Here is a 25,469-nt window from a genome sequence, read left to right on the forward strand (position 1 = left end):
GTACTCTGCAGTGTAATCTTAGTGCAATCCAGAAGTGTGTTTGGACTGCAGAACACTTCCCTCTTTTTTTTTTTTTTTTTTCTTTTTTTTTGATTGAAAATGTATACTTTATTTTGCAAGAAAATATACAAAAAACGAATACTTCAACAGGGTACATTCCACTCTATAATGACACAAGAAAACAACAAAGGCGCCTCTAAGTGCAGAAGATTAACAATTTTAATGCCCCAAAACGGGTTAAAAACACTTACAGAATGGAAGTGGTAATCAGGCACATCATAATTTAAGTAGCATTGGAAAGGGTGGCGGTCAGAGGAAGCCTTCAGATGGAATGGATGTGATCACTAAACACAGCGGTGTAGGACACAGGAAGCCGCTGTGAAGCCGGCGTCATCAGCTAGAAGGACGGTGAACCCGGAAGTGATGTCATCCACGGAGCGGCTCAATAACCAGCCTGAACCGCAAACAAACAGCCTGGACGAGGATGTGATGTCATCAGAAAGGGACGCGTTTCGGAACCATCAATCGTTCCTTTTTCAACCTGTGGCCATACTGATGACTGAGAGAGATATATACACACCCTCTGGCAGTGGATTGGCCAGAGGGCGGGGGCAGCAGGGAAACATTTATTTAATTGTAATGAGTACGTTTTATGCATATAAATGAAAAGGAACAAGTGGATACCTGCAACAGCATTCTTAAAAACATTAAAAAACATTATAAAACGGGATAAAAGATATAATATCTAGTATATAGTGCAATATATCAGGCAGATCTATAAAGTTTTCTGGCAGTGACCAGGCATAGAGCCTGCAATATACATAACAGAATTGGGATGGTGAGAGCAGACAGGATGATGTCAATATTGAGCTACAGACCATAAAGGGAACATACATGACAATAATACTATCAATAATAAATCGTTGAAATTATCGTTAAAATTTCGTGTGGGATGGGGAGGTTTCTTTTCTTTTCATGGGGATAATAATGGGGGTTGCTGGAGGAGCCTAAAATACTATCTACAGAAGGGAGGTGTCATGTTAAAGTATGGCACTAACTTCAAAGTCCTCATTTAACCCTCCGGGAGCTAAAACATTTAGTAAAAATATCCAGTACATTTCTCTATGGCATAAGCGTCGGTAGCGTTCAGCAGCGGGAAGGTCTCTTGGCATTGCCTCAATAATCCATACTTTAAGTCCACCTTCAATTAAGCGGCGATGTTCGCCAAACCGTTTCCGTAGTGGCCGGATAGTGCGCCCTACATAAAATAGGCCACAAGGGCATGTAAGACAGTATATGACATGGTCAGAGGAACATGTGTGAAAACCCTTACATGCCCTTGTGGCCTATTTTATGTAGGGCGCACTATCCGGCCACTACGGAAACGGTTTGGCGAACATCGCCGCTTAATTGAAGGTGGACTAGATAACCACAGTGTCCCCAGACATTACCTTCACACCCATAACAAGTCCACAAATGGCCTTAAAGTATGGATTATTGAGGCAATGCCAAGAGACCTTCCCGCTGCTGAACGCTACCGACGCTTATGCCATAGAGAAATGTACTGGATATTTTTACTAAATGTTTTAGCTCCCGGAGGGTTAAATGAGGACTTTGAAGTTAGTGCCATACTTTAACATGACACCTCCCTTCTGTAGATAGTATTTTAGGCTCCTCCAGCAACCCCCATTATTATCCCCATGAAAAGAAAAGAAACCTCCCCATCCCACACGAAATTTTAACGATAATTTCAACGATTTATTATTGATAGTATTATTGTCATGTATGTTCCCTTTATGGTCTGTAGCTCAGTATTGACATCATCCTGTCTGCTCTCACCATCCCAATTCTGTTATGTATATTGCAGGCTCTATGCCTGGTCACTGCCAGAAAACTTTATAGATCTGCCTGATATATTGCACTATATACTAGATATTATATCTTTTATCCCGTTTTATAATGTTTTTTAATGTTTTTAAGAATGCTGTTGCAGGTATCCACTTGTTCCTTTTCATTTATATGCATAAAACGTACTCATTACAATTAAATAAATGTTTCCCTGCTGCCCCCGACCTCTGGCCAATCCACTGCCAGAGGGTGTGTATATATCTCTCTCAGTCATCAGTATGGCCACAGGTTGAAAAAGGAACGATTGATGGTTCCGAAACGCGTCCCTTTCTGATGACATCACATCCTCGTCCAGGCTGTTTGTTTGCGGTTCAGGCTGGTTATTGAGCCGCTCCGTGGATGACATCACTTCCGGGTTCACCGTCCTTCTAGCTGATGACGCCGGCTTCACAGCGGCTTCCTGTGTCCTACACCGCTGTGTTTAGTGATCACATCCATTCCATCTGAAGGCTTCCTCTGACCGCCACCCTTTCCAATGCTACTTAAATTATGATGTGCCTGATTACCACTTCCATTCTGTAAGTGTTTTTAACCCGTTTTGGGGCATTAAAATTGTTAATCTTCTGCACTTAGAGGCGCCTTTGTTGTTTTCTTGTGTCATTATAGAGCCTGCTTCAGTCTTTTAAAGTTGCAGCCCTTTTTGCTGAAGATCATCCTACCTTTCCATCATCCTTACCAACACCTTTCTTTTTATTTTGGACTGCCTAATTTTAGTAGAGACATTTTCTGGATCATGTTAGTCCTGTGCGCCCTATAAACCTTTTTTTATTGTACATTCCACTCTGTACATAAATACACTACATAACAATACAGTTCCAAGCATACAAATAAATTACATTCATCCTGCGGTATGATGTCTGATGTGTTGCGCAGAGTAATAGTACCCTGAAACATCACATCATGCATGACGCCGCATTACCCTGAAAGCATTGTTTCAAAAAACATGTCAGAAAATGTCAGGTCATCTACTGTCTAATAGCATTCAAATAGGCAACGGGTGTGATGGGGGGGGGGGGGGGGAGCTGGGGTAGGGGAGGGAGAAAAGAGTTCACAGGCCCGAAGCTTTATTGAACTGCCAAAGGATACACCGGTGGAAAAAGGGGGGGGGGGGGGGAAATCTTCAGACCTCCTCTTCCTCCTTGAAGTCCATCAAGTGATAGTCTCTGAGCAGACTGTGAACCAGTCTGCGACAGTCCTCGATGGACATCCTCCCCCGCTGGTGAATGAGGCGCTTTCTGGTGCACCACAAAGCGTCCTTAAAGCAACACAGCACCCGCCAGGCACTGTCAATGTCCGCCTGTGAATGAGTTCCACAGAAGAGTCCGTTCAATACACCAAAGTGTGTGATAGCAGTCTGTGGTACAAAGTCTTTCAGTTCAGGTTCCAAGGCCCTCAACAGGTCCTGTGCAAAGGGGCACTCCCAAAAAACATGAAAAGCAGTTTCCTCCTGGATGATTCAAAAGGAGCAGTGCCTGTATCTGCACAGGTTTCTGGCATGCATGAATGTCCTGAGTGGCAGCCCCCCTTGGATTGCCATCCATGCCAGATCTTTGTGCCTGTTGGTGAGTCTCTTTGACGAAACATTCCTCCAGACCACTTTGCAAGTGGCTGAAGGGAGGCCTGGAACAGTCTCAACAATGTCTGATGCTCTAATCAACTTGTGGATAGTTTTTGGCTTCCACAAGTCGGGCTTCACTCCATGCAGCCCCAGCTCCTTAATAAACTTGAAAGTGCCCAAGTAGTACCAAGGAGTGTCCCAGTTGTAGGGGATGGAGCTGTCCCATTTGTCCCATCCAAGGGACCTCCAAGGAGGCAAGAGGAAGAAACGGGACATGGAGTTACCACCAGAGTCTACAGTTCTGTCAACCAAAGTCCTGCAGATGCAGTTACAAGCAAAGCACACCCTCAGTAATGTGGAGATGTTGGGCACGCCCTTACCGCCCTTGAGGGGTTCCTTGAACATAACCACCTGCTTCACTCTGTCCATTTTGGAGCTCCAGATGAAGTGAAACACCGCCCTTGTGATGGCCTTGCAGGTGTTAACCCAGATACTGCAACACAGGGTGAATCTTGCTGCGGAGTACCAGTGTTTTACCTTCGATGGTGAGTTCTCTGAGGCTCCAAAGTCCAAACTTTTGTCGCATCTTTGCCAGTCTTTCCTCCCAGGACTTCAGGGCTGCGCCCTCTGCTCCAAACCAGACCCCAAGAATTTTGATGAAGTCCGCTTTGACGCTGAAAGCAATGGGTGCAGAAGAAGGCAGGAACCACATTCCGAAGAGCATGCCCTCTGACTTCCCGCAGTTGACCTTTGCCCCCTGAAGCTTGGCCGAAGTCCTCATAGGTCTGGGCGAGTGTGTCGATGGAGCGCCGATCCGCACAGAACAGCGTCACATCGTCCATGTAAAGTGAGCACTTGACCTCCTGTCTGTCCGGTCCTGGTGCGGTGATCCCTGTGATCTCTGGGTTCCGTCTGATGCTTTGGGCGAAGAGCTCTATACAACAAACAGAAAGCAGAGGTGAGAGAGGGCAGCTTTGTCTGACCCCAGATCGAATTGGAAAGGGGTCAGTTTTCCAGCCATTTACCAACACCAAACTACAAATTACATTCACATACGAACAAAACATTTCCCCAAGACCAAACCTGCGCAGAGCTCTGCACATAAACTTGTGGGAGACACGGTCAAAGGCCTTCTCCTGGTCAAGACTGACCAGGGCCGCGTGCACACGGCGACCATGAATGTACTGGATCGTGTCCCGGACAAGCACGAGGCTGTCCACAATCCTGCGACCAGGAATGCCACAAGTCTGATCCGGGTGGATGATCTGTCCGATGACAGACTTCAGCCTGTTGGCTAGAACCTTGGCGAGGATTTTGTAGTCCACGTTCAGAAGAGAGATCGGACGCCAATTTTTCAAATCCGATCTCTCCCCCTTCCGTTTATACAAAATCGTGATCATCCCCTCCCTCAGTAACGGAGGCATTCTGCCCTCCACCACCATCTCCTCGTACAGCTCGAGCAGGTCCGGACCCACGAGATCCCACAGTGCTACATAGAGCTCAACTGGGATACCATCGCAGCCCGGGGTCCTGCCTCGCCTAAAGGATCTAGCAGCAGAGTGCAGCTCCTCCAACACCAAGGGGGCGTTGACAGCTGATGAACCTGCAGGATCAATTTGGTTAGAGATACCTGACAGGAACCTGTCGGCCGCCTGTGTGTCCCTTTCTTTTGGGGAGTAGAGGTTGGTGTAGTAGTCGCTAATCACTCTCATCACAGCCTCCTTCCCCTTTTGGAGTGTTCCGGTCTTGTCACGCAGCTCTTACAAGGGTGTGTGTCCTGAGTGAAGTTTCCTGAAAAAGAAAGAATTATGCCGCGTACACACGGTCGGACTTTTCGTCTACAAAAGTCCAACGGACGCTGACGGACTAAAGCTGGCTGGTAATCCGATCGTGTGTGGGCTTCTCCGGACTTTCAACTGACTTTTTTAGCCTCAAATCCGACGGACTTTAGATTTGAAACATGCTTCAAATCTTTACGTCGTAAGTACGACGGACCCCGAAATCCGCTCGTCTGTGTGCTAGTCCGACGGACAAAAACCCATGCTAGGGCAGCTATTGGCTACTGGCTATGAACTTCCTTATTTTAGTCCGGTGTACGTCATCACGTACGAATCCGTCGGACTTTTGTGTGGTCGTGTGTAGGCAAGTCCGTTCGTAAGAAAGTCTGCCGCAAGTCCGCCGAAGGTACGTCGGAAGTATGTCGGACAGGCTGTCGGACTTTTGTAGACGAAAAGTCCGACCGTGTGTACGCGGCATTACACTTCTCACCTTTCTCAAGATTCTCCACCTTGGCACAGAAGACAATGTGCCTGGATTCTTCCTCGAAGTTTCCTTTCAGGCTCTTCTTGGTGTCCTCCAGGTCCTGCCTAACATCCCAGCCACCGTGATGAAGGTCCTGCAGGGACTGCAACTGACACTGCAGTCTCCTGAGTTCCCTCTTCCTGGCACACACTTGCTGGCGTCACCTTGCCTGAAAGAAGCTGCGCAGCTTAACCTCCCTCAGTGATATCAAAAATAAGGGGGAGGTGATATGTAGTCCTAACACTCTTCTGTCCTAGGGTGACAACATTCTAAGATAGAGTACAGTGAGTGAGATTTGTCACACTATTACAGGATGCATGTTACTGGCACGATCACCAAAATATAAAAGAAAAGCCTGTAAGAAAACGACTTGGCCACCACAGCTAAAGACTTGCAAGCTGCAATATATAGCATTTTTGTTCTTGAGTTTAGATGAGTCATCCTCAACCAGGGTTTCATGTAACCCCAAGGTTCCTCTCGAGGTTGCTAGGTGTTCCTTTAGCTGTGGCTGATTGATCCCCCATCTGATGGTACCTGCATAGTTTCAGATGTAATGCCATTTTACAGGTTCAACAGCATAACACTAACTTTTTAGCTGCCAGGAAGGGTGTAATTCTGACCATCATGGTATAGGTTACACATTCTTTCCCCTAACCGTGAAAGCAAGGGGCATTTATCTTGCCGACCAACAATGAATTGCTTTTAGCAGGGGTTCCCCTAGACCTGAAAACTATTTTAAGGGATCCTCTGGGGTGAAAAGGTTAAGAAAGGCGGGTTTAGATATACTCTAACTCTCATGATACTATTCTTTATTAATTTGCTGTGGATTGTTGTGTGTTCTTTTGGAATTTTGTTGCTGTAGATCTTAAGAGCATGTCTGCAGTAGTGGAAGCCATTTAAAAATGTAGTCTTCACTAAGGAGAATTTGGTGTTCTTTCAATCTGACCTTAACCACACAGTTGTGTTTCATCGTAGCAATGACCAAATAAAATTAAAATAACTTTATTACTGTAGGGCCCAGTCACACCAAAACACAGTTCTCTGTAACATCTATGCTTTTGTGCATTGAGGAGAAAATGCAAAAAAATATTACGTACCCTACACAGGACACTGTGCCACCGTGCATTGCAGCGCATATAGGTTGTGGGGGTGTGTTGGGGTGCTGTCCAAACACAGTGCGAGAACACTGCAAGTGGTGTGAATGGGCTCTTTACCAGATCATAAAAGTGGAGGTGAAGTATTTTTCTTTCAAATGGCTGCTATAAAAATGGAAATGTTTTTGAACTTATTGGCCTTATATATATGTTGTAATATGGAGAAATTTGGAGCTAATGGACTAGATAACACATGTTCATGAGTGTTAAAAAAAAAAAAAAGAGAGATGATCTAAATATTAAATCATTACATTTCAGTATATGTGGCGGTGTAAGGAAAGCTCATTATAAAAATGTGTTATATAAGAGCCAATTAAGTGCTTACATAATAGCGAGTTCTATATCTGGGGGCCAAATTACAGGCTGTCGTTAACCATTGTCTGCCAATTATAGTAATTCCTGGGCTACAGTTTGTGCACATCTCAGTCCACTTAGAGAGGGATCATTTAACTCCTTTTCATTGTAATCTGTAGAATAATGTTGTGTGAAGCTCCAGTCTGTGGAAGGATTACTGGTCTGTACAGGTTAAGGATGCTCAGTCTCACTGTTTCATTGTAGCAGCTGAGACATGCAATAGGGAATCCTCCTTGTGCACCTGAATGGACACAAACGTGTTGTTAGCCAAACAAGCTGCTGAAAAGACCTGTGCTTGTAATTCACACTGGAAGAAATACAGTTCCATGTCCAGTTCAGTTCAATTCTGGTTTGGTCACCAAATGGTTACCAGTCAAGTCATTATGAAGTTGGCGCTTGGACCCCCAAAACGCTTTGGATACTTTTTTGGATTGTACTCCTAACTTTTAATGGAATAAAGTTGCATCTGGACCTCTTGGCGGTGGTGTGGCGCTTTAATTGCAATTCTCATTACAAACGTGTTAGTAGTCTGTAGAGACTGTGGGTGCCACGGCTGCAAGAATAGATTAGCTGGCAATGGAGATTCCTCCATCCATACTGTTAGCGTTTAGTGGGGTGAATGAGAAAACATTGAGCCAATGACCTTAAATCTGGTGATTTGGAAAACCCTTTTTCCCACTTGTTTATGGTGCAGGAGGGGTGTGGTCTAAATCACCCTCAATAGCTACTATGCCACTTCACTATTTCGCGAATTAGAAGTCTGAATACTCCAGGTATTACCGCTTTTATTTACCCTATGACCTTTATGTGAAATAATTACCATATATATATATATATATATCTCTATATATAGAGATATATATATATATATATATATATATATATATATATATATATATATATATATATATATATATATATATATATATAGAGAGATATCTCTCTCTCTCTCTCTCTCTCTCTCTCTCTCTCTCTATATATCTATATATATATATATATATTGTGTGTGTGTATATATATATATATATATATATATATATCTATCAATTTTATTATACGCACCTTTTTTTTCTGAACTACCTTTTTTTTTTTTTCTTTTAATGGTATATTGGTATATATGTAATGGTATATAATATCTACAAACAATGGTGTGTATGTATGTATGTATATATATATATAATCTCCTGGAATTTGTATTTATTTATTTTTTATTTTTTATACTAGTAATGGAGGTGACCAGTGACTTATAGCACTGCAATATTGCGGATCTCGGACACTTTTGATGCCTTGTGGGAACCAGTGACACTAATACAGTGATCAGTGCTAAAAATATGCACTGTCACTGTACTAAATGTTAAATGTGTGCCTAACCAGTGTTTTTTTTTGTGTACTATGTACTATTTTCACTAAGGGATGTGCTGGATTTTATTCCCTGCTTTGCAGGGAAACAAAATCCACCACATCCCTGCTTGTTTACATAGGCAGAGCTCTGTTCTCTATGTCTCCTCAACAATCAGTAGGTGCCGGCAGACATCCATTGGCCAGCACCCTGCTGCGTCTAATCACAGCACAGCCGCGCATGCCTCCTACCCATAAGTGCCAGATCACGTACTAGGTATGTGATCCGGCACAGGAGAGCCACTCTGGCGCCATACTCCTATGTGTCACTGGATAGTGACAAAAGTATAAACAAAAAAATGTGTGACCCAAAATGGAGGACGTCTGTCCTCAAGAGTCCGCAAGAATTGAAAAGAAACAAAGTATATATCACCAGCATACTGTAGCAGCATATTGGCAAAAATAATGTCCAAACGTTTATTGAAAAGATCACAGAACAATGGTAAGGTTTTCAACATTTACGTGCCATGTAGGACCTCTTCATCAGGTATGTGATATCACTATGATGGGTTCTCTTTAATAAACGCTTGGAAATTATTTTTAATGATTCACAGTGTGCTGGCGATTTCTACTTTGGTTCATAGGGTCATTCATCTCCATCTGGTATCTGCCACAGCATCTGCTTATTCGCCTTTTCCAGGAACATGTGCAATGAGAATATTGCACTTTGTCAAAAAAAATGGAAAAGGACACAAACCTTCTCTGTTTTTTCTGCAGACATAAATAGACAAGGATGTCAGCTGATATAAATAGATGTACATTCATTTACATCCGCTAGCCCATAAAAATACATTGTGGTTCAATCTACATTCATCCGAAAAACTGACAGACGGATCCAGCCTGAATGCTTGTGAAGAAGGGTCCAAAGTTGTACAACAGGAGTTCAGAAAAAAAAAAACTCTTGTACCACATTAGAGTGAATTTTCTGACTTTAGCACAAATACAGTCTTTGCTGGATAGCATTAGCAGTTTATTGTATGTTTTTTTGTGTTGCCCCGTATTTACTGAAACTCTGTCATTTTACCCATTCTGGTGGCCTTTTTTAAGAGATTTTGTCACTGTTGTAGCAAGCCCCTTGCTACGGGGGCACTCTTGTTAGCTTGGTCTGGAGCTGGACTATGTGATTCTACAGACATACACAGCCCAGCTTGGCCCTGCCCCCGCTCCCTCCTTACAGGAAGTGATTGACAGCAGCAGGAGCCAATGGCTCTCACTGCTGCCCCCATGTCCTGTGAGGAGAGAGCCATGCTGCTGCTCTCAGGCAAAGCCCTGGATCGAGATTGGGCTAAGGTAAGTATTTAGTGGGGGCAGGTGAGGGGGGAAGCTGACCATGGAAGGCTTTTTACCTTAATGCAGAGAATGCATTAAGGACCTTTAGACCCCATTCACACCTGAGCATTTTCAGCTTGTAAAACGCTTATCTCAAAAGTTCCAAAATGCCCAACAAACAAAATCCCATTAATTTCAATGGCACCTGTTCTCATATGAGAGTTTTGTCGCCTGTCGCTCAAAAAAGTACATGAGCTTCTTTTTTGGCAGATTACAAGCGTTTTTGGCCCAATAGACTTCAATAAAAACACCCGTAAAAATGCTCAAATGGCATCTCTCCACCCATAATTTCCTCTCCCTCACCTCCCCCTAGTGCTTTAAATTGGCTCAACAAAAATGCCTGAAGCTGTAAAATGCTTGTAATACACTTCTAAAATGTTTTAAAAAAAAACACCTAAAAACGATACGCTCAGGTGTGAATGCAGCCTAAGGCTTTAAAACCACTTTGAGCTTGTTGCATTTTGTTTTAAATTTATACAAACATGAGAAAACTACCACTGTTTAAAGCAGTGGAATTTCAGTCATTGTTTCATCTTTTCATCTGTTAAATCTTCTGCCCTTGTTGGTTTAACTTTGGATAGCAAAAGATTTTTTTTTCTGCCAGTAAATACCTTATACAGCCCACTTCCTGTTTCTTGTCTGGTCACTTGCCTAGGCTTATGACATCATGCACAGCTCTCTCTCTCACTCTCGTGAGAGTTTGCCAGGAAGGGAGGGGGGGGGTGAGTCATAAGAGGGCCAATGAGAGCTGCAGAGCCGGAGGTGTGTCTCTGTGTGTCTGTGTAAATCCAGGAAGTGAACAGGCAGCAGCTTCAGATGCCCACAGTTAAAATGGATGCAGTAAAGTACAGAATCACAGTATACAGTGGAACCTTGGTTTACGAGAAACGCAGTTAAGGAGCGTTTTGAAAGATGAGCAACTTTTTTGTTAAAATTCTGACTTGGTTTGCGAGTGTTGTCTTGCAAAACTAGCAGAATTCAAGCTAATGGGTTGTGCAGTACCGCATTTGGCCAGAGGTGCGGGGACGCTTGGAACGGTTCGGAGCCGTTCGGAAATACTCCGTTCCTGAGTGTTTCCAAGGCTTTCCAAGTTCAGCCGCGCTGTCCCCGAGTATTTCTGAGGCTCTCAGGCGCCCCCCCCCCACCTCTGGCCACATGTGGTATTGCATGTAATAGAAGTCAATGCGGAACAAATTATCTCCGTTTCCATTGACTTCTGTGGGGAAACTCACTTTGATATGTGAGTGCTTTGGATTACAAGCATTCTCCTGGAACGGATTATGCTCATAATCCAAGGTTCCACTGTATATAATATAAAGTGGTTGGAGGAAGCTTTAGAAAGGCAAAGATGTTTTTATTACAAATTATGTGAGCAGACTGCAGTTCCTATTTACTCTAATGACATTTGCCAAAAACATCTCTATGCATTACAGCGACCTTAGTACAGTAACATGTAAGTCTTTTTTTTCTTTTTTTTTTTTTTTTTTTTTTTTTTAAAGAATGCTTATTTTTTGTAAGATGTGTATTTCATTGCCCTTCCATCTGTGTCCTGCAGATGGCAGAAAGATCTGATTGTTGGATGTGCGACCCCGGCAACTCACGAATGAGCACTCAGCTTTGTTCCTTAACCATGCATGCGCATTCTGCTCTATTTCAAAGCTCAGCCTCCTGCGAGAGAGAAAAAAAAGCAGACTGTGTGTGCGTGGGTAAGGAACAAAGCCAATTGCTCATTCATGAGTTGTCAGGGACATTAAACTCCTTAGTAAAATGAAGTCATGCATATTAATATACTAAGGAAGGACAATATAAATATAGAAACCCTTTAATGTATAGCATGTCATGCACAATACCCCTTTATTTTATGAATATATTGTGTATCAGTGAAGGCTGGTAGCATTTTTTTTTAGAACATTTTTCTGTCTGGCATTACCTGCATGGTTGCACAACTATTTGGCTTGTGTCATTTATTGTGGGCAGCCCCAGACACTGACAAAATCCATGCAGTTTGGTACCTGTTACTGTTTTGTCTTCCTCATTTGAAGAATGGATTTCACTTTAAATACCAGGAAGCCCTAGGGTTTACTTGCAAATTGCCTGGCAACTGCTCTCTGCAGATGTGCTGTGGTTGCTGATTGCTGGAGGACTCTTAATGATTACAGAGCCGCATTCTCTCAATGGCTTCTAAGTGATGCTAGAGGCAGCCATATATAGTATTAAAGCAGATGCCTCACTAAAAAGGATGGTAGTAAAACGTCTTCCCATCCTTAAGCATGCAGCAACCGGCCACAATCATCTGTACTATTTTTTAGCCTACGAGAAAAGGGGAAAAAAGTTGGAGAACTTCTGTTTACAATAATGAATGTGTCTGATAGCTGGAATGACTCATTATCATGCCTTGGGAAACACTATATGAGCTGTCTCATTGAGCCAGATGTGGCCTCCTAAAATGTTCTCCTTCACAACCTACAACCCTATGGTAGCTTTATGAAATAAAGGATAAATTAAATGATTTAAAGTGTTTGTAAAGTTTTCAGGCTTTTCATCTTAAAGCGGGATTCCGTCCAAAAAAAAAAAAAAAAAAATGTTAAAGTCAGCAGCTACTAACACTGTAGCTGCTGACTTTAAATACCATATTTATCGGCGTATAACACGCACAGGCGTATAACACACACATTCATTTTAAGAGGAAAGTTTCAGGAAAAAAATCTTACATTTTAAATAAGGAACTTTGAAGCAAAATAAGGGTCAGTGCCCATCTGCAGCCTCACTATTGCCATCAATGCAGCCTGATCAATGCCCATCTGCAGCCTCACAAGTGCCATCAATGCAGCCTCATTAGTCCACATCAATGCAGCAGCCTCACCATTGCCATCAATGCAGCAGCCTCGCCATTGCCATCAGTGCAGCCTGATGGATGCCCATCTGCAGCCTAGAGGGGACAGGGAGGGGGGCGGGACGAGCGCCAACAGATTACATACAGATACAGTGAGAATCTCCTATGATAGACAGAACAGTGGTGCAATGGTGGCCCAGGAGATGGGACTTCCTATTACAGAGGCCGCCAAGTAAACAGGAGATTCAAACTGTATGTATTCTGACGGCTCTCGTCGCTCCCCCCTCCCTGTCCCCTCCGAGGCAGCTAAAATTGAAGTATTGGCGTATAACACGCACACGCTATTTGCACCCGATTTTCATGGTGAAAAAGTGAGTGTTATACGCCAATAAATACAGTAAGTACTTACCTGTCCTGGGTGCCCGCGATGTCGGGCGCCCAAGGCCGACCCGTCCCTCGGCTCTCTGGTCCCGGCACCGCCATCCTAAGTAAGGGAAACAGGCAGTGGAGCCTTGCGGCTTCACTGCCAGTTTCCTACTTCGCACGCGTGAGCGGCGCGGTGATCCATTCTGTGAATGGCCCCGTGGTGTTCTGGGAACACACACAGTTCCCAGAAGACAACGGGGCTGCTCACCGAGGAGCAGAACACACCACAGAAGAGGAAGAGGCAGATTAGGAAGACTGCCTAGCAACAAGGGTTTAGGTAAGTTTAAAATTTTTTTATTTTTTTTTTTTTATTTTTTTTAGGATTTTTGGTGATTTTTTTTTTTCAGGGTGGCCCTCCACTTTAATGCATTCTATGCATTAAGGTGAAAACCCTTCTTTGCGGCAGACCCCCCACCCCTTTTCCTTACCTGAGCCCGATCCGATCCAGCCATGTGCATGAGTCCAGCAGCTCCAGCTGCTGTCTCTCGCCACATTAGACAGATTGATGGCAGCAGGAGCCATTGGCTGCTGTCAATCAAAGTGACACAGGAGCGGGGGGTGGGGCCGAGTCCCACTGTCTGTGTCAATAGAGCATCGGATGAAGGGGAGGGGCCAGGAGCGCCAGTGGGGCACCCCAGAGGGGAAGGATCGGGGCTGCTCTGTGCAAAACCCTTGCACAGAGCAGGTAAGTATAACATGTTTGTTGTTTTTATTAAAAGAAAAACAAACCTTTACAACTACTTTAACCACTTCCCGCCCAGCCTATAGCAAAATGACGGCCGGGCGGTGGTTCAGTTATCCTGACTGGGTGTCATATGACGTCCTTTAGGATAACAGCCGCCGCGCGCCCGTGGGGGCGTGCATCGCGGTGATCGGTGGAGCGGTGTGTCTGACGCACCGCTCCACCGATCTCGGTTAAGAGCCTTTGGCGGAGGCTCTTCACCACGTGATCAGCCGTGTCCAATCACGATGTAAATAGGAAGAGCCATTGATCGGCTTTTCCTCACTCGCGTCTGATAGACGCGAGTGACAAACGCGAGTAGAGGAGAGCCGATAGGCGGCTCTCCTGACAGGGTGGGGTCTGCTCTGATTGTTTATCAGTGCAGCCCCCCCTCAGATGACCACACTGGACCACCGGGGACGCCATTAGGACCACCAGGGAAGGGGGAAAAATGTGAATGGCCAGGTATATACCCCATGGCCATCCACATGTTCAAATTAATGCCCAATCTGTGCCAATCAGTGCCCACAAATGGTCATGCTCCATGTCAGAGCTTACACAGTGTTAAATCCTAGGTTTAGATACTTTTTTTTTTAAATTAGCACAAGGGACAATACTCTGTCCTCTGCCTCCTTGGCATACATTGGTGCTGCTGGGGTTTATGGAGCTGAGAGCCCTCCCACAGGCACTTATCAAGTGTGCCGACTTTTTCTGCCCCCCCCCCCCCCCCTTTTATTCATAGAAGCTTTACTATACCTTCCATGAATGAAAAGTGATCTATGAAAGGTCCGCCTCTTCCATTCAAAGAGCGCTTTTCATTCATGGAAGCTTCCAGCACCATTATAATGTGAATAAATTAGCACAAGTGTCATGCAGCACATTAACAAAGCAGATAGACCTGTTTCAGGACTATCTGCACCACCCATGCCAGCTTCTATTTCACAGTGATAAGAGAAACTTCTGTGGGTTATGTGCCTACTTGACAAAGGAAACGTGTCAGTTTTCAATATAGAAAACTGCTGCAGATCCCCACCAGATTGTTTCTGGCACATGGGATGTGAACTGTCTGCTGGTAACCTGGCAGACAGCTAACATGCCTCTCTCTGCTGGTGCAGTGAACACGCTACACAGGCAGAGCCTGCATAAAGGGAAGGAAAACTCCTTTCCCTACATATATGCAGAGAGGGAGGAGGTAGGATTATCAGCTATACTTGGGCAAAGGGAACCAGAGCAAACAGCTCCAGCTGTGTCTGGCATAGAAAAAGGAGCAGGTCCCTCCTGATGAACAAAGAGCCTTGCATCCCCTGTGTTAGGAGCAGAATCTTAATCGTTTATGACTGTGACGCTTTTTTTCCCCCCCTATACATTTGAATTTGATCTTTGAAATAAAAGGGAATCCGTGCAAAAATGAAAACTATACAGTGACCTTAAGGTACCCCATAGCGACAGTTGCCTGGCTGTTCTCTCTGCAGTCTGACTTCCCTGAGGGTGGTCAGATTATCCTTGCATGAATGAATGCCCTTTTAATTCTGAGGGCATCTTCATATGGTGAATACATGCAAGAATAAAACATTTGTTCAATAATATTTGCTCATGTTTGTAACCAAGTTCTTTTTCTTACAGCTTTCTTGAAAGCTTTCATGTTAAGTAATTAAACTGCAGATGCCTTAAAGGGAATTTGAATTCTATCCTCATGTGCTTGCTTTCCTAAAATGAAATGTTTAAAAAATATTTTTAGTTAGGTAACTGAACTATTTTGTATGTCAGGGTAAAATAAAAAATAATCCTTTTAAGGACCACACAAGTACAGAAAAATGTCCGTTGATTTGCCAGAAATGCACTCAGATTGTAATGTGTGGTTAACTTTAGAAACTGACTGTACAATTACCTTTAGATCTATCGACAGCTATGTAATACCAGGGCCTGTCTGATTGGATTCAAATTTATTGGATGGTTTATGTGGGCCCTCATATTATATAGCTTTGGTAAATATAAGGGGGATTGGACAGTAATATTGTAATGTGTGTGGTATTCAACCCAAAAACAAAAATGGAATATATTGCAGCTTACCAATCCTTTAATGCAGTGGCTGCATTAAAGGATAAGTTCACCTTTGGGAACATGTTACATGGGTGGAACTTCTAACATGTTCCAAATGCTGCAGCCGGTCCCTGATTCGCTCCCTTCCCCCTCCCTGTGACAGCAGTACAGGGAGAATTTCCCCGTACTAGCTGTCAGTTTTTTAAATCGGCATGGCCGTGCGGGGCTCCATCCACACGCCCACGTCATTCATTCACAGAGTTCTGTGTATGTATGAACTACAAGTACTACAAGCCCATAGGCTTTTATAGTATTGAAGATGGCCCTATACAAGTCTAGGATGGCTTAATACAGCCGTGGCCAGAAGTTTTGAGAATGACACAAATATTACTTTTCACAAAGTCTGCTGCCTCAGTTTTTATAAAGGCAATATGCATATACTCCAGAATGTTATGAAGAGTGATTTAGATGAATTGCACTTAATTGCAAAGTCCCTTTTTGCCATGAAAATGAACTTGATCCCATAAAAAAACATTTCCACTGCATTTGTGAAGAAGGCTTCAGGGCACCCAAGAAAGTCCCGCAAGCGCCAGGACCATCTCCTACAGTTGATTCAGCTGCGGGATCGGGGCACCACCAGTACAAGGCTTGCTCAGGAATGTCAGCAGGTAGGTGCGAGTGCAGCAGCAAGCACAGTGAGGAGAAGACTTTTGGAAGATGGCCTGATGTCAAGAAGGGCAGCAAAGAAGCCACTTCTCTCCAGGAAAAACATCAGGGATAGTCTCATATTCTGCAAGGTACAGGGATTGGACTGCTGAGGACTGGGGTAAAGTCATTTTCTCTGATGAATCCCATTTCTGATTGTTTGGGGCATCCGGAAAAAACCTTGCCTGGAGAAGAAAAGGTGAGCACTACCATCAGTTCTGTGTCCTGCCAACAGTAAAGCATCCTGAGAAAATTAATGTGTGGGGTGGATTGCTTCTCAGCCAAGGGAGTAGGCTCACTCACAATTTTTCCTGAGAGCACAGCCATGAATAAAGAATGGTACAAAAACATCCTCCAAGAGCAAATTCTCCCAACCATCCAAGAACAGTTTGGTGAGAAACAATGCCTTTTCCAGCATGATGGCGCACCTTTGCCATAAGGCAAAAGTGATAACTGGGTGGCTTGGGGAACAAAATATCGCAATTTTGGGTCCATGGCCAGGAAACTTCCCAGACCTTAATCCCATTGAGAAGATGCGGTCAAACCTCAAGAGGCAGGTGAACAAAAGCCCCCTCCCCCCCCCCCCCCCACAAATGCGAAGCATTGATTATGGAAGAATGGGCTGCCATCAGTCAGAATTTGGCCCAGAAGTTGATTGACAGCATGCCAGGGCAAATTGCAGAGGTCTTGAAAAAGAAGGGTCACTGCAAATATTGACTCTTTGAATAAACGTAATATAATTGTCAATTAAAAGCCTTCGACACTTATGAAATGCTTGTAATTATACTTCAGTATACCATAGTAACATCTGAATATAGATCTAAAAACACTGAAGCAGCAGACTTTGTGAAAATTAAGATTTACGGCATTCTCAAAACTTTTGGCCATGGTTGTACACAAGTATTGTCTTCTCTGAAGCAGAACAGGGCTTCATCGAATAAGTAGTTTATAGTAGAGCTGCACAATTAATCGTTAAAAAACGTGATCTCTATTCACCTCCCCTGACATCTCCTGCAAGAGGTTGCCCATTCTTTCATATAAACATGTGGAGAGACTTTATCTGCTCACTCAGCTGTCAAAAGAAAGCATCTAGGCATTCTGCCAAGTCTTTTAACTTGAAACATTGTAACTATGCTTCCTTCTTAGATCAAAGGAATAGAACTTCTGTGTAAATAAATAATCTGGGCAGTCTGCCAAGTTTTCAACAACGGTAAATGCAGGAAGTTTAACCACTTAAAGTCTAAATCTTTATCTGACACTTCTTTTTTTAAAGAGGAGTTCCACCCAGGGGCTTCATTAAAAAAAAAAAAAAAAATTAAAAGTCAGCAGCTACAAATACTGCAGCTGCTGACTTTTAATTGGACACTTACCTGTCCCTGGGTCCAGCGATGCGGGGGATTGAAGCCCCGCTCGTCCCCCCCCCCTCCGCTTGTCGGCATTTCAACTGTGGGCGCCGGGCTGTGGCTTCACAGCCTGGCACCCACTGCGCATGTGCGAGCGGCGCCGCGCTCCGTGATTGGCCGCTCAATCACCTGGGACCTGTAATGGGTCCCAGATGATTGACAGGAGGGAGGGAGCAGAGCCGAGCCCTTCCTGTGCCTGGGGGGAAGTGATGTCACCAGCCCAGGCAAAGGAAGAGGCAGACTACGAGGGACCACCTAGCAACAGGCATTTAGAGGTAAGTAAAAAAAAAAAAAATATTCAAATGTTTTTTTGTTTTTGTTTTTTTACAATTTTTCAGTTAGTTTTGTTTTTTTGGGTGGAACCCCATTTTAAGTTAAAATCAATATTTTTTGCTAGAAAATTCCTTGGAACCCCCAAACAATATATATATTTTAGCAGAGACCCTAAGGCATAAAATGGCAATTGCTGTAATATTTTATGTCGCAATGTATTTGCCCAGCGTTCTTTCAAATGCAATTTTTGGGGAAAAAATACACTTCAATGAATAAAAAAAAAAAATGAAACCGTAAAGTTAGCCCAATTTTTTTGTTTTAATGTGAAAGATGTTACGCCGCGAGAATCGTGAGATAATCGTGATCTATCTTTTAAGCAAAAAAATCGTGATTCTCATTTTAGCCAGAATCGTGCAGGTCTAGTTTATAGTGTGGGGTTTCTAAAACATTTTAGTGCAAGAGGACTAGACAGGGTGGGTGCTGTACATTTTGATAGTACTTTATGTCCAGCCGAAAAAAAAAATTATGTCGTGTATAGAATAGGGAAATATTAAAGCCCTTATCAGGTTTTGGCTGTTATCCAGAGCTCCAAGAAAAGACTTCCCCCTCATTTTCTGTCACTGTTTCAACAGATGGGAAGTAAGGGAAAATCGTCAAAAGAGACACAGACACACATTTAAAAGCTGAGTTGGGGTTCTAGCCTTCCCCTGTTCTACTAAAAAAAAAAAAAAAAAAAAAAAATGTGTGTTGCTGTTGGAGATTTTCCTTCACTTTCTTTTTGCTGAAGACTTGATGGAAGAGAAAGCTGGCAGAGTCTCTTCAATGGAGCAGAAGATATTAGTAAAGGCATAGCATGGTTTGCATTTCTTTTTTAGTCTTATCAAAAACTAAAACCTAATTTTTGGTGTCATCACATCAAAAAAAGCTTCAGAATCTGCACATTCTCCCAGGTCTGGGGTTTTCACTGGTGTCGGCTGTAAGAGCCAGTCCTTGCTCTATTGTGTCGCAATGTCTGTGCACAAATGTGCATAATACTGATCACGTCACTTTTTCAAAAACGCTTTATTTCGGGTCTGTTATCTGACAGTCCCTGCCCATAGCCACACCTCTCTGACATGTTTTACCCTGATTGGACTTAATCACAGGGGTTTGGCTGGGAATTGTCAGATAACAGTCTTGGAATAAAGCTTTTCCAATTTTCTGGTGGACTTACACTTTAACCTAGTAAATATGTACAGTACAAGTACAGCTGACCAATAACTAGACTTTTAATTGATCTGTTTGTTGTCAACATGAATGGCACTTCTGGAGCTTTAATCAATATAAAGCAATGCTACTCATTTTAGTTGGTGCTCTTTTATGCATAATGCATCATTTGCCATGTATAATTTATTATTGTTGTATGGACGAGGTAAATGTAAAATGTACATTAGAGTGCGTGATGTATGTAACATGTATGATTAGAATTGCTTTTGATTAGAAAAAATACAGAAGGGATGGTAAGAGTGTAGCAGGTCTGATGGCAAAAAGTCTCTATACTTGGACATGCACAAGGACAACAGTGTAATCTGAAGAATACAACAGAACCAGGCTGTAAAAACTGTAAAATCTGGTGCAGGGCACAAAATTTTAGATACCGTATAAGTCGATCCGAGTATAAGTCGAGGCCCTAATTTACCACAAAAAAATGGGAAAATCGTATTGCCCCGAGTAGAAGACGAGGGTGAGAAATGCAGCATCTACTGTAAGTGGAAAAAGAGGGTCAACAATGCCCATCTGCAGCTGTATACCTCCCTGTGTCCTGTGCATGTGTCCTGTGCATATGTGCATGTGTCCTGTGTATATGTGCATGTGTCCTGTGTCATGTGTATATATGCATGTGTCCTGTGTATATGTGCAAATGTCATGTACATGTGTCCTGTGTATATGTGCATGTGTCCTGTACCTGTGTCCTGTGTATGTGTCATGTGTATATGTACCTGTGTCTGTGTGCATCCTACCTGTGTCCTGTGCGTGCCTCTGTGTGCCGCTCTGCACCGATCAGCGTGTGCTATTACTATTCGGCGGCCATTCACTATTCAAAAGCCGCGCCTCCTCCTCGTCCATGATAGGTAGAAAACTCCATTTCCCAGCAGTCAACGGTTAGCCTATCACGGACATTCTCTCATCCTCATACCACGGACGAGGATGAGAGAATGTCCGTGATAGGCTGTACACTGACTGCCTATCACAGACGAGGAGGAGGCGCGGCTTTGGAATAGTGAGAGGCTGCCGAGTGGTATGTAGCACACCCTGGCCGCCGTATGCCTGCATGACACGCTTATCATGCAGGCAGACGGTTGTGACTCAAGTATAAGTCGAGGGGGGCACTTTCAGCCCCAAAAAAGGGGCTGAAAATTTCGACTTATACTCGAGTATATACGGTACATTCTTTTTCAGCACCAGGTGTCTGGAGCTACTAGTTTTTTTTTTTTTTTTTTAACCGGGCTTGTGGCACAAAAAGTGTTCCCTAGCCCAAAGTCCCCCTTCTACAAACCCTCCTTCTAATTCTAACCCTCCCTCAACCCCTGGCCTTTACTTTATTTCCCTAAAGAATAACCTTAGCTGTGATGGTTGCATTCATTTTCTTTCTTATTTTTTGCTTAAAAAAAAAATAAAAAATTTCAAATACAGAAAATATTGTCACTTCCTGTTAAACAAAAAAATATCTTCCTTCCTAGCTATCTTGTGTAGTCTACCAATTGCGCTGCACCCCATGTAATGGAGATGAAAAGATAAAGACATGTTTTTAGTTCATATCAGGAGAAAAGCCTAGGGTGACCACCATGACTCCCTCCATAGATACAGCAGAGGAGCGACGTAGCCACCCAGGGAAAGGAATGTGTGTTATTTGCTGAATTACCAGGTGGATATAAAACAAAACAAGCTTTGAAGAGGAAAACAAATGTATCCCACTGCACCTAGGGCTAGTAAGCTGCAATCCATGTTAAAGTGGAGTTCCACCCAAAAATGGAACTTCCGCTTTAAGTGCTGGTGACCCCCTGACATGCCACATTTGGGGGGAGCGGGTACCCTGTTTTTACAGGCACCCAACTCCCACTTCCTCCCCTGGTGCCTCGGCACCGGAAGGAAGATCACCTCTCCCCCCTCCCTCCCTGCAATTTTCTGGGACATGTCACAGGTCCCAGAAGATTGCCTGGCCATTCACAGCGTGGGCACCCACAGTTAGAATGCTGGCACTGCGAAAAGGAGGGGGAGAGGAGCGAGGCTTTGTGCGCCCGCATCGCTGGACAGTGGGACAGGTGAGTGTCTGATTATTAAGAGTCAGCAGCTACACTTTTTGTAGCTTCCGACTTTTAAATGGGTGGAACTCCGCTTCAAGGGAGAAGTCCAGCCAAAGCTGATTTGGACGGACTTCTCCTATGGATCACATGAGTTCGATTAGTTTTGCACTCCTGTGACCCATTTTCAGAAGAGAGCGGACTGAAATCACAGAAATCAGTCCAGGCACTGTGTCATCCCAACAATGGAAGTCTGGATCCGCCAGGTGCCTGGACTGATAGCCGCTGAGAGCCTGAGACGCCCACTCCGCCCCTCCACAGCTCAGTGCTCCAATGAGTGAGGAGGGACCAGAGGGGAGAGCTGCTGATTGACAGTCAGCAGCTGTCTGCTCGGGGAGCTGTGAGAATCGAGCCATTGATGTTCGATCGCTCGGTTCTCAGTGCAGTTCTCAGTCTCCTCGCAAGTACTCTGAAACTATTTTCATCAGTTGCTTTCAATTTATATACTTTGCAATCAGTGTTGTCCTATTAAGTTCCATTGTGCTCTAATTTTTTCATTTTTTTTCATAGGATTCTCCAGCAAGTGGTTCAAGAGGATTGTTTATTCGTGACATCATAACTCAAGTACAGGACTGCACTATTACTAATGTCGATGACTGGCACACGTGCCTAGCTGACATCTCACAGAAGCCTCAGATTGGTTATTGCATAAGCACTTTAACTCTACAGCAGCTGCATTTCCCCAGCAGAGGTAGAGCCCTTTTAAGTATTAAAAAATTATATATTTAAATAAAATAAAATGTGTGAGAACGTGTGTGTATATTAAAATTTATACGCTGTATTGTCAGCAGTATTGGGACGCCTGCCTTTATACGCATGTGAACTTTAATGGCATCCCAGTCTTAGTCCATAGGGTTCAATATTGAGTTGGCCCACCCTTTACAGTTATAACATCTTCAACTCTTCTGGGAAGGCTGTCCACAAGGTTTAGAAGTGTGTCTAAGGGAATGTTTGACCATTCTTCCAGAAGCGCATTTGTGAGGTCAGGTACTGATGTGGACAAGAAGGCCTGGCTCGCAGTGTCCGCTCTATTTCATCCCAAAGGTGTTCTATCAGGTTGAGGTCAGGACTCTGTGCAGGCCAGTCAAGTTCCTCCACCCCATACTTGCTCATCCATGTCTTTATGGACCTTGTTTGTGCTTTGGTGGGCAGTCATTTTGGAACAGGAAGGAGCCATACCCAAACTCTCCCCACACAGTTGGGAGCATGAAATTGTCCAAAATGTCTTGGTATGCTGACGCCTTAAGAGTTTAACTGGAACTAAGGGGTTAAGCCCAACCCCTGAAATACAACCTCACACCATAATCCCCTCTCCACCAAATGATTTGGACCAGTGCACAAAGCAAGGTCCATAAAGACATGAATGAGCGAGTTTGAGGTTGAGAAACTTGACTGGCCTGTACAGAGTCTTGACCTCAACCCGTCCGAACACCTTTGGGATGAATTAGAGTGGAGACTGCAAGCCAGGTATTCTTGTCCTCATCACTGTCTGACCTCACAAATGCGCTTCTGGAAGAATGGTCAAACATTCCCATAGACACACTCCTAAACCTTCCCAGAAGAGTTGAAGCTGTAGCTGCAAAGGGTGGGCCAACTTAATATTGAACCCTATGGACTAAGACTGGGATGCCATTAAAGTTCATGTGCGTGTAAAGGCAGGTGTCCCAATACTTTTGACAATATAGTGTATATTTTACTACAAAATTGCAAATTTTTTTTTAATCCAGGTAACTTACATTTTGAAACCTATTTTAGGTGACCTTTAGGAGCATCCATGGTGCATATTGCAGATATTCTTGCATCCTTTTTGATCTGTAATTGATTGTATTATCTGCTGAAGCTGGCCATAAACTAGTAGTTTGTTAATCAAGAATTGGCTAAAATAACAACTAACAAAACAGTTAAATAAAAACAGATTTAAAGCCGGCCATGCATGGATCGAAATTTAGCCGCCTCAGAAAGGATCAGCTGAATCTCGATCCATGTATTGACGGGCTGGTTGTGGTTGTACACAAGCCGGTCTATCATTTGACTTGTGTACAACCTGCCTGTTTTTGCTAAACGATCACTGTCACCAGCTATCGTCGGCAACACTGATCGTTGTATTCTGATGGCGGAGAAGGCTCCCCACTGTCAGAATACAATACAACAGCAGGAAGGATTCCCCTATCCACATTAATTGTGTGGATGGGGAATCGGTTAATTTTTTTTTTTTTTTTCAAATATATAATGTATGGCCAGCCTAACACTTAAGCTGGCCATAGATGGATAGAATTTTGAACAAATATTCTTAGGAAAAGTGTTAGGAAAATTTTTGTATAAATATGCTAACTTTCAAATGTCGTTCAAATGATTTAGTTTGCTTCAACATTTAATATTGGAATGAATTCGTTAATTCGAGAAAAACTTTCCAACCTGCTCGTTTCAAATTTTCTCATCACGTTTGACACACTAATAATTAGAAAAATTAACAAACTTTCTTAGAACATTCTTTTTCTAAGAATTTTCGTTTGAAATTTAACCCATCAATGGTGAGCTTTAAGCTGGCCATACACTTTAAAAACATTATTATTATAGGTATTCATTTAGCACTACCACTTTATGAAGCTCTTTGAGCTCGATACTCGCGTACCAAAATTTGCCTGGTTCAGCAGGAACGACCGTCTTCTGTCAAATGGTCTTGCTGGAAAACTAGCATTCGATTAGCGCTTGCAGCCAGTCGAATGCTCAAGGAGCTTACAATCTAAGGTCCTTTAATTCATATTGATTCATACATACACCTAATAGGGCCAGTTTAGACAGGAGCCAATTAACCTAGCAGTATGTATTTGGAATCTGGAAGGAAACCCACGCAACGACAGTGAGAACATGCAAACTCTGCACAAGTATTGTCATGGTTGGGACCAATTACAATTCAAACCAATTACACTAATGCTGCAAAGCAGGAGTGCTAATCACTAAGCCTTTGACAATTTTTTTCTCATATATCCACACGGGCTGCACAAGAGAAATCTATTAAAGCCTAAGCGTAGTCAAAATCAAAAAGAGAAAAATCATCACAAGGGACATAACTTATATAATCTGAGGTCAAACCTTAAGAGTTTGAATTTGGATGCAATCAGGCAGGCTCTGGCACCACATGGTTTTGGTGAATTTGAAGAAAAAAATCTGCAGAAAATCTAATAGTGTGTTATGGGGCTTTACAGTCAGCAAGATGCATCCCTTGTGCTGATTCCTTTTCTGTTAGTAGTGATATTCCTCCTTAGTCTTCCAGTGTAGCAGTGGGTAATACAACTAAAGTGTTGTAACAGGCTCTCATCAAAAGAGCTTGTGTATTCCCACCGTGTGCCCAGCTGCTCCATTCCTAAAATCTTGTACTTCTGCCACACCGGAAGATTACAGTGGTGGTGGTGGGGAGCTTGGCAGCAGGACTGAGAAGAATTACTACTAACAGCAGAGGAATCAACACAAGGGACGCATCCTACTGACTATGTTATGCTTCTTTGTGCTGATTTTTCTGTTTTTGTTTTCTGGCTACACATAGACTTTAAAGTGTTACTAAACCCAGGACCCTGCATTCAATGTATCTGGTCTCCCACAGTACACAGAACATGGAAATGCAATAGTTTTAGTAAATATAAACTGCTAAATACCTTTTCTCATTAGCAGTATATAGCAGTCTTGTGACTTCTATCAGTGTCTGGCCGAGCACTGGTTACAGCTTG

At 43.4% G+C, this 25,469-nt stretch overlaps 1 protein-coding gene across 1 annotated transcript in view; it reads left to right on the forward strand.

The window, feature by feature from the left end:
• MBTPS2 (membrane bound transcription factor peptidase, site 2) overlaps positions 1-25,469 on the forward strand; it is a 102,179-nt gene that overhangs the window by 37,637 nt on the left and 39,073 nt on the right. The window contains exon 7 of the mRNA XM_073616501.1: positions 22,255-22,435. Within this exon, the coding sequence (XP_073472602.1) occupies positions 22,255-22,435 (181 nt within the window). The remainder of the gene's footprint in view (positions 1-22,254; positions 22,436-25,469) is intronic.

This window comes from Aquarana catesbeiana, linkage group LG02 (genome assembly GCF_042186555.1).
Source record: "Aquarana catesbeiana isolate 2022-GZ linkage group LG02, ASM4218655v1, whole genome shotgun sequence".
In the NCBI taxonomy this organism is placed as follows: Eukaryota; Metazoa; Chordata; class Amphibia; order Anura; family Ranidae; genus Aquarana; species Aquarana catesbeiana.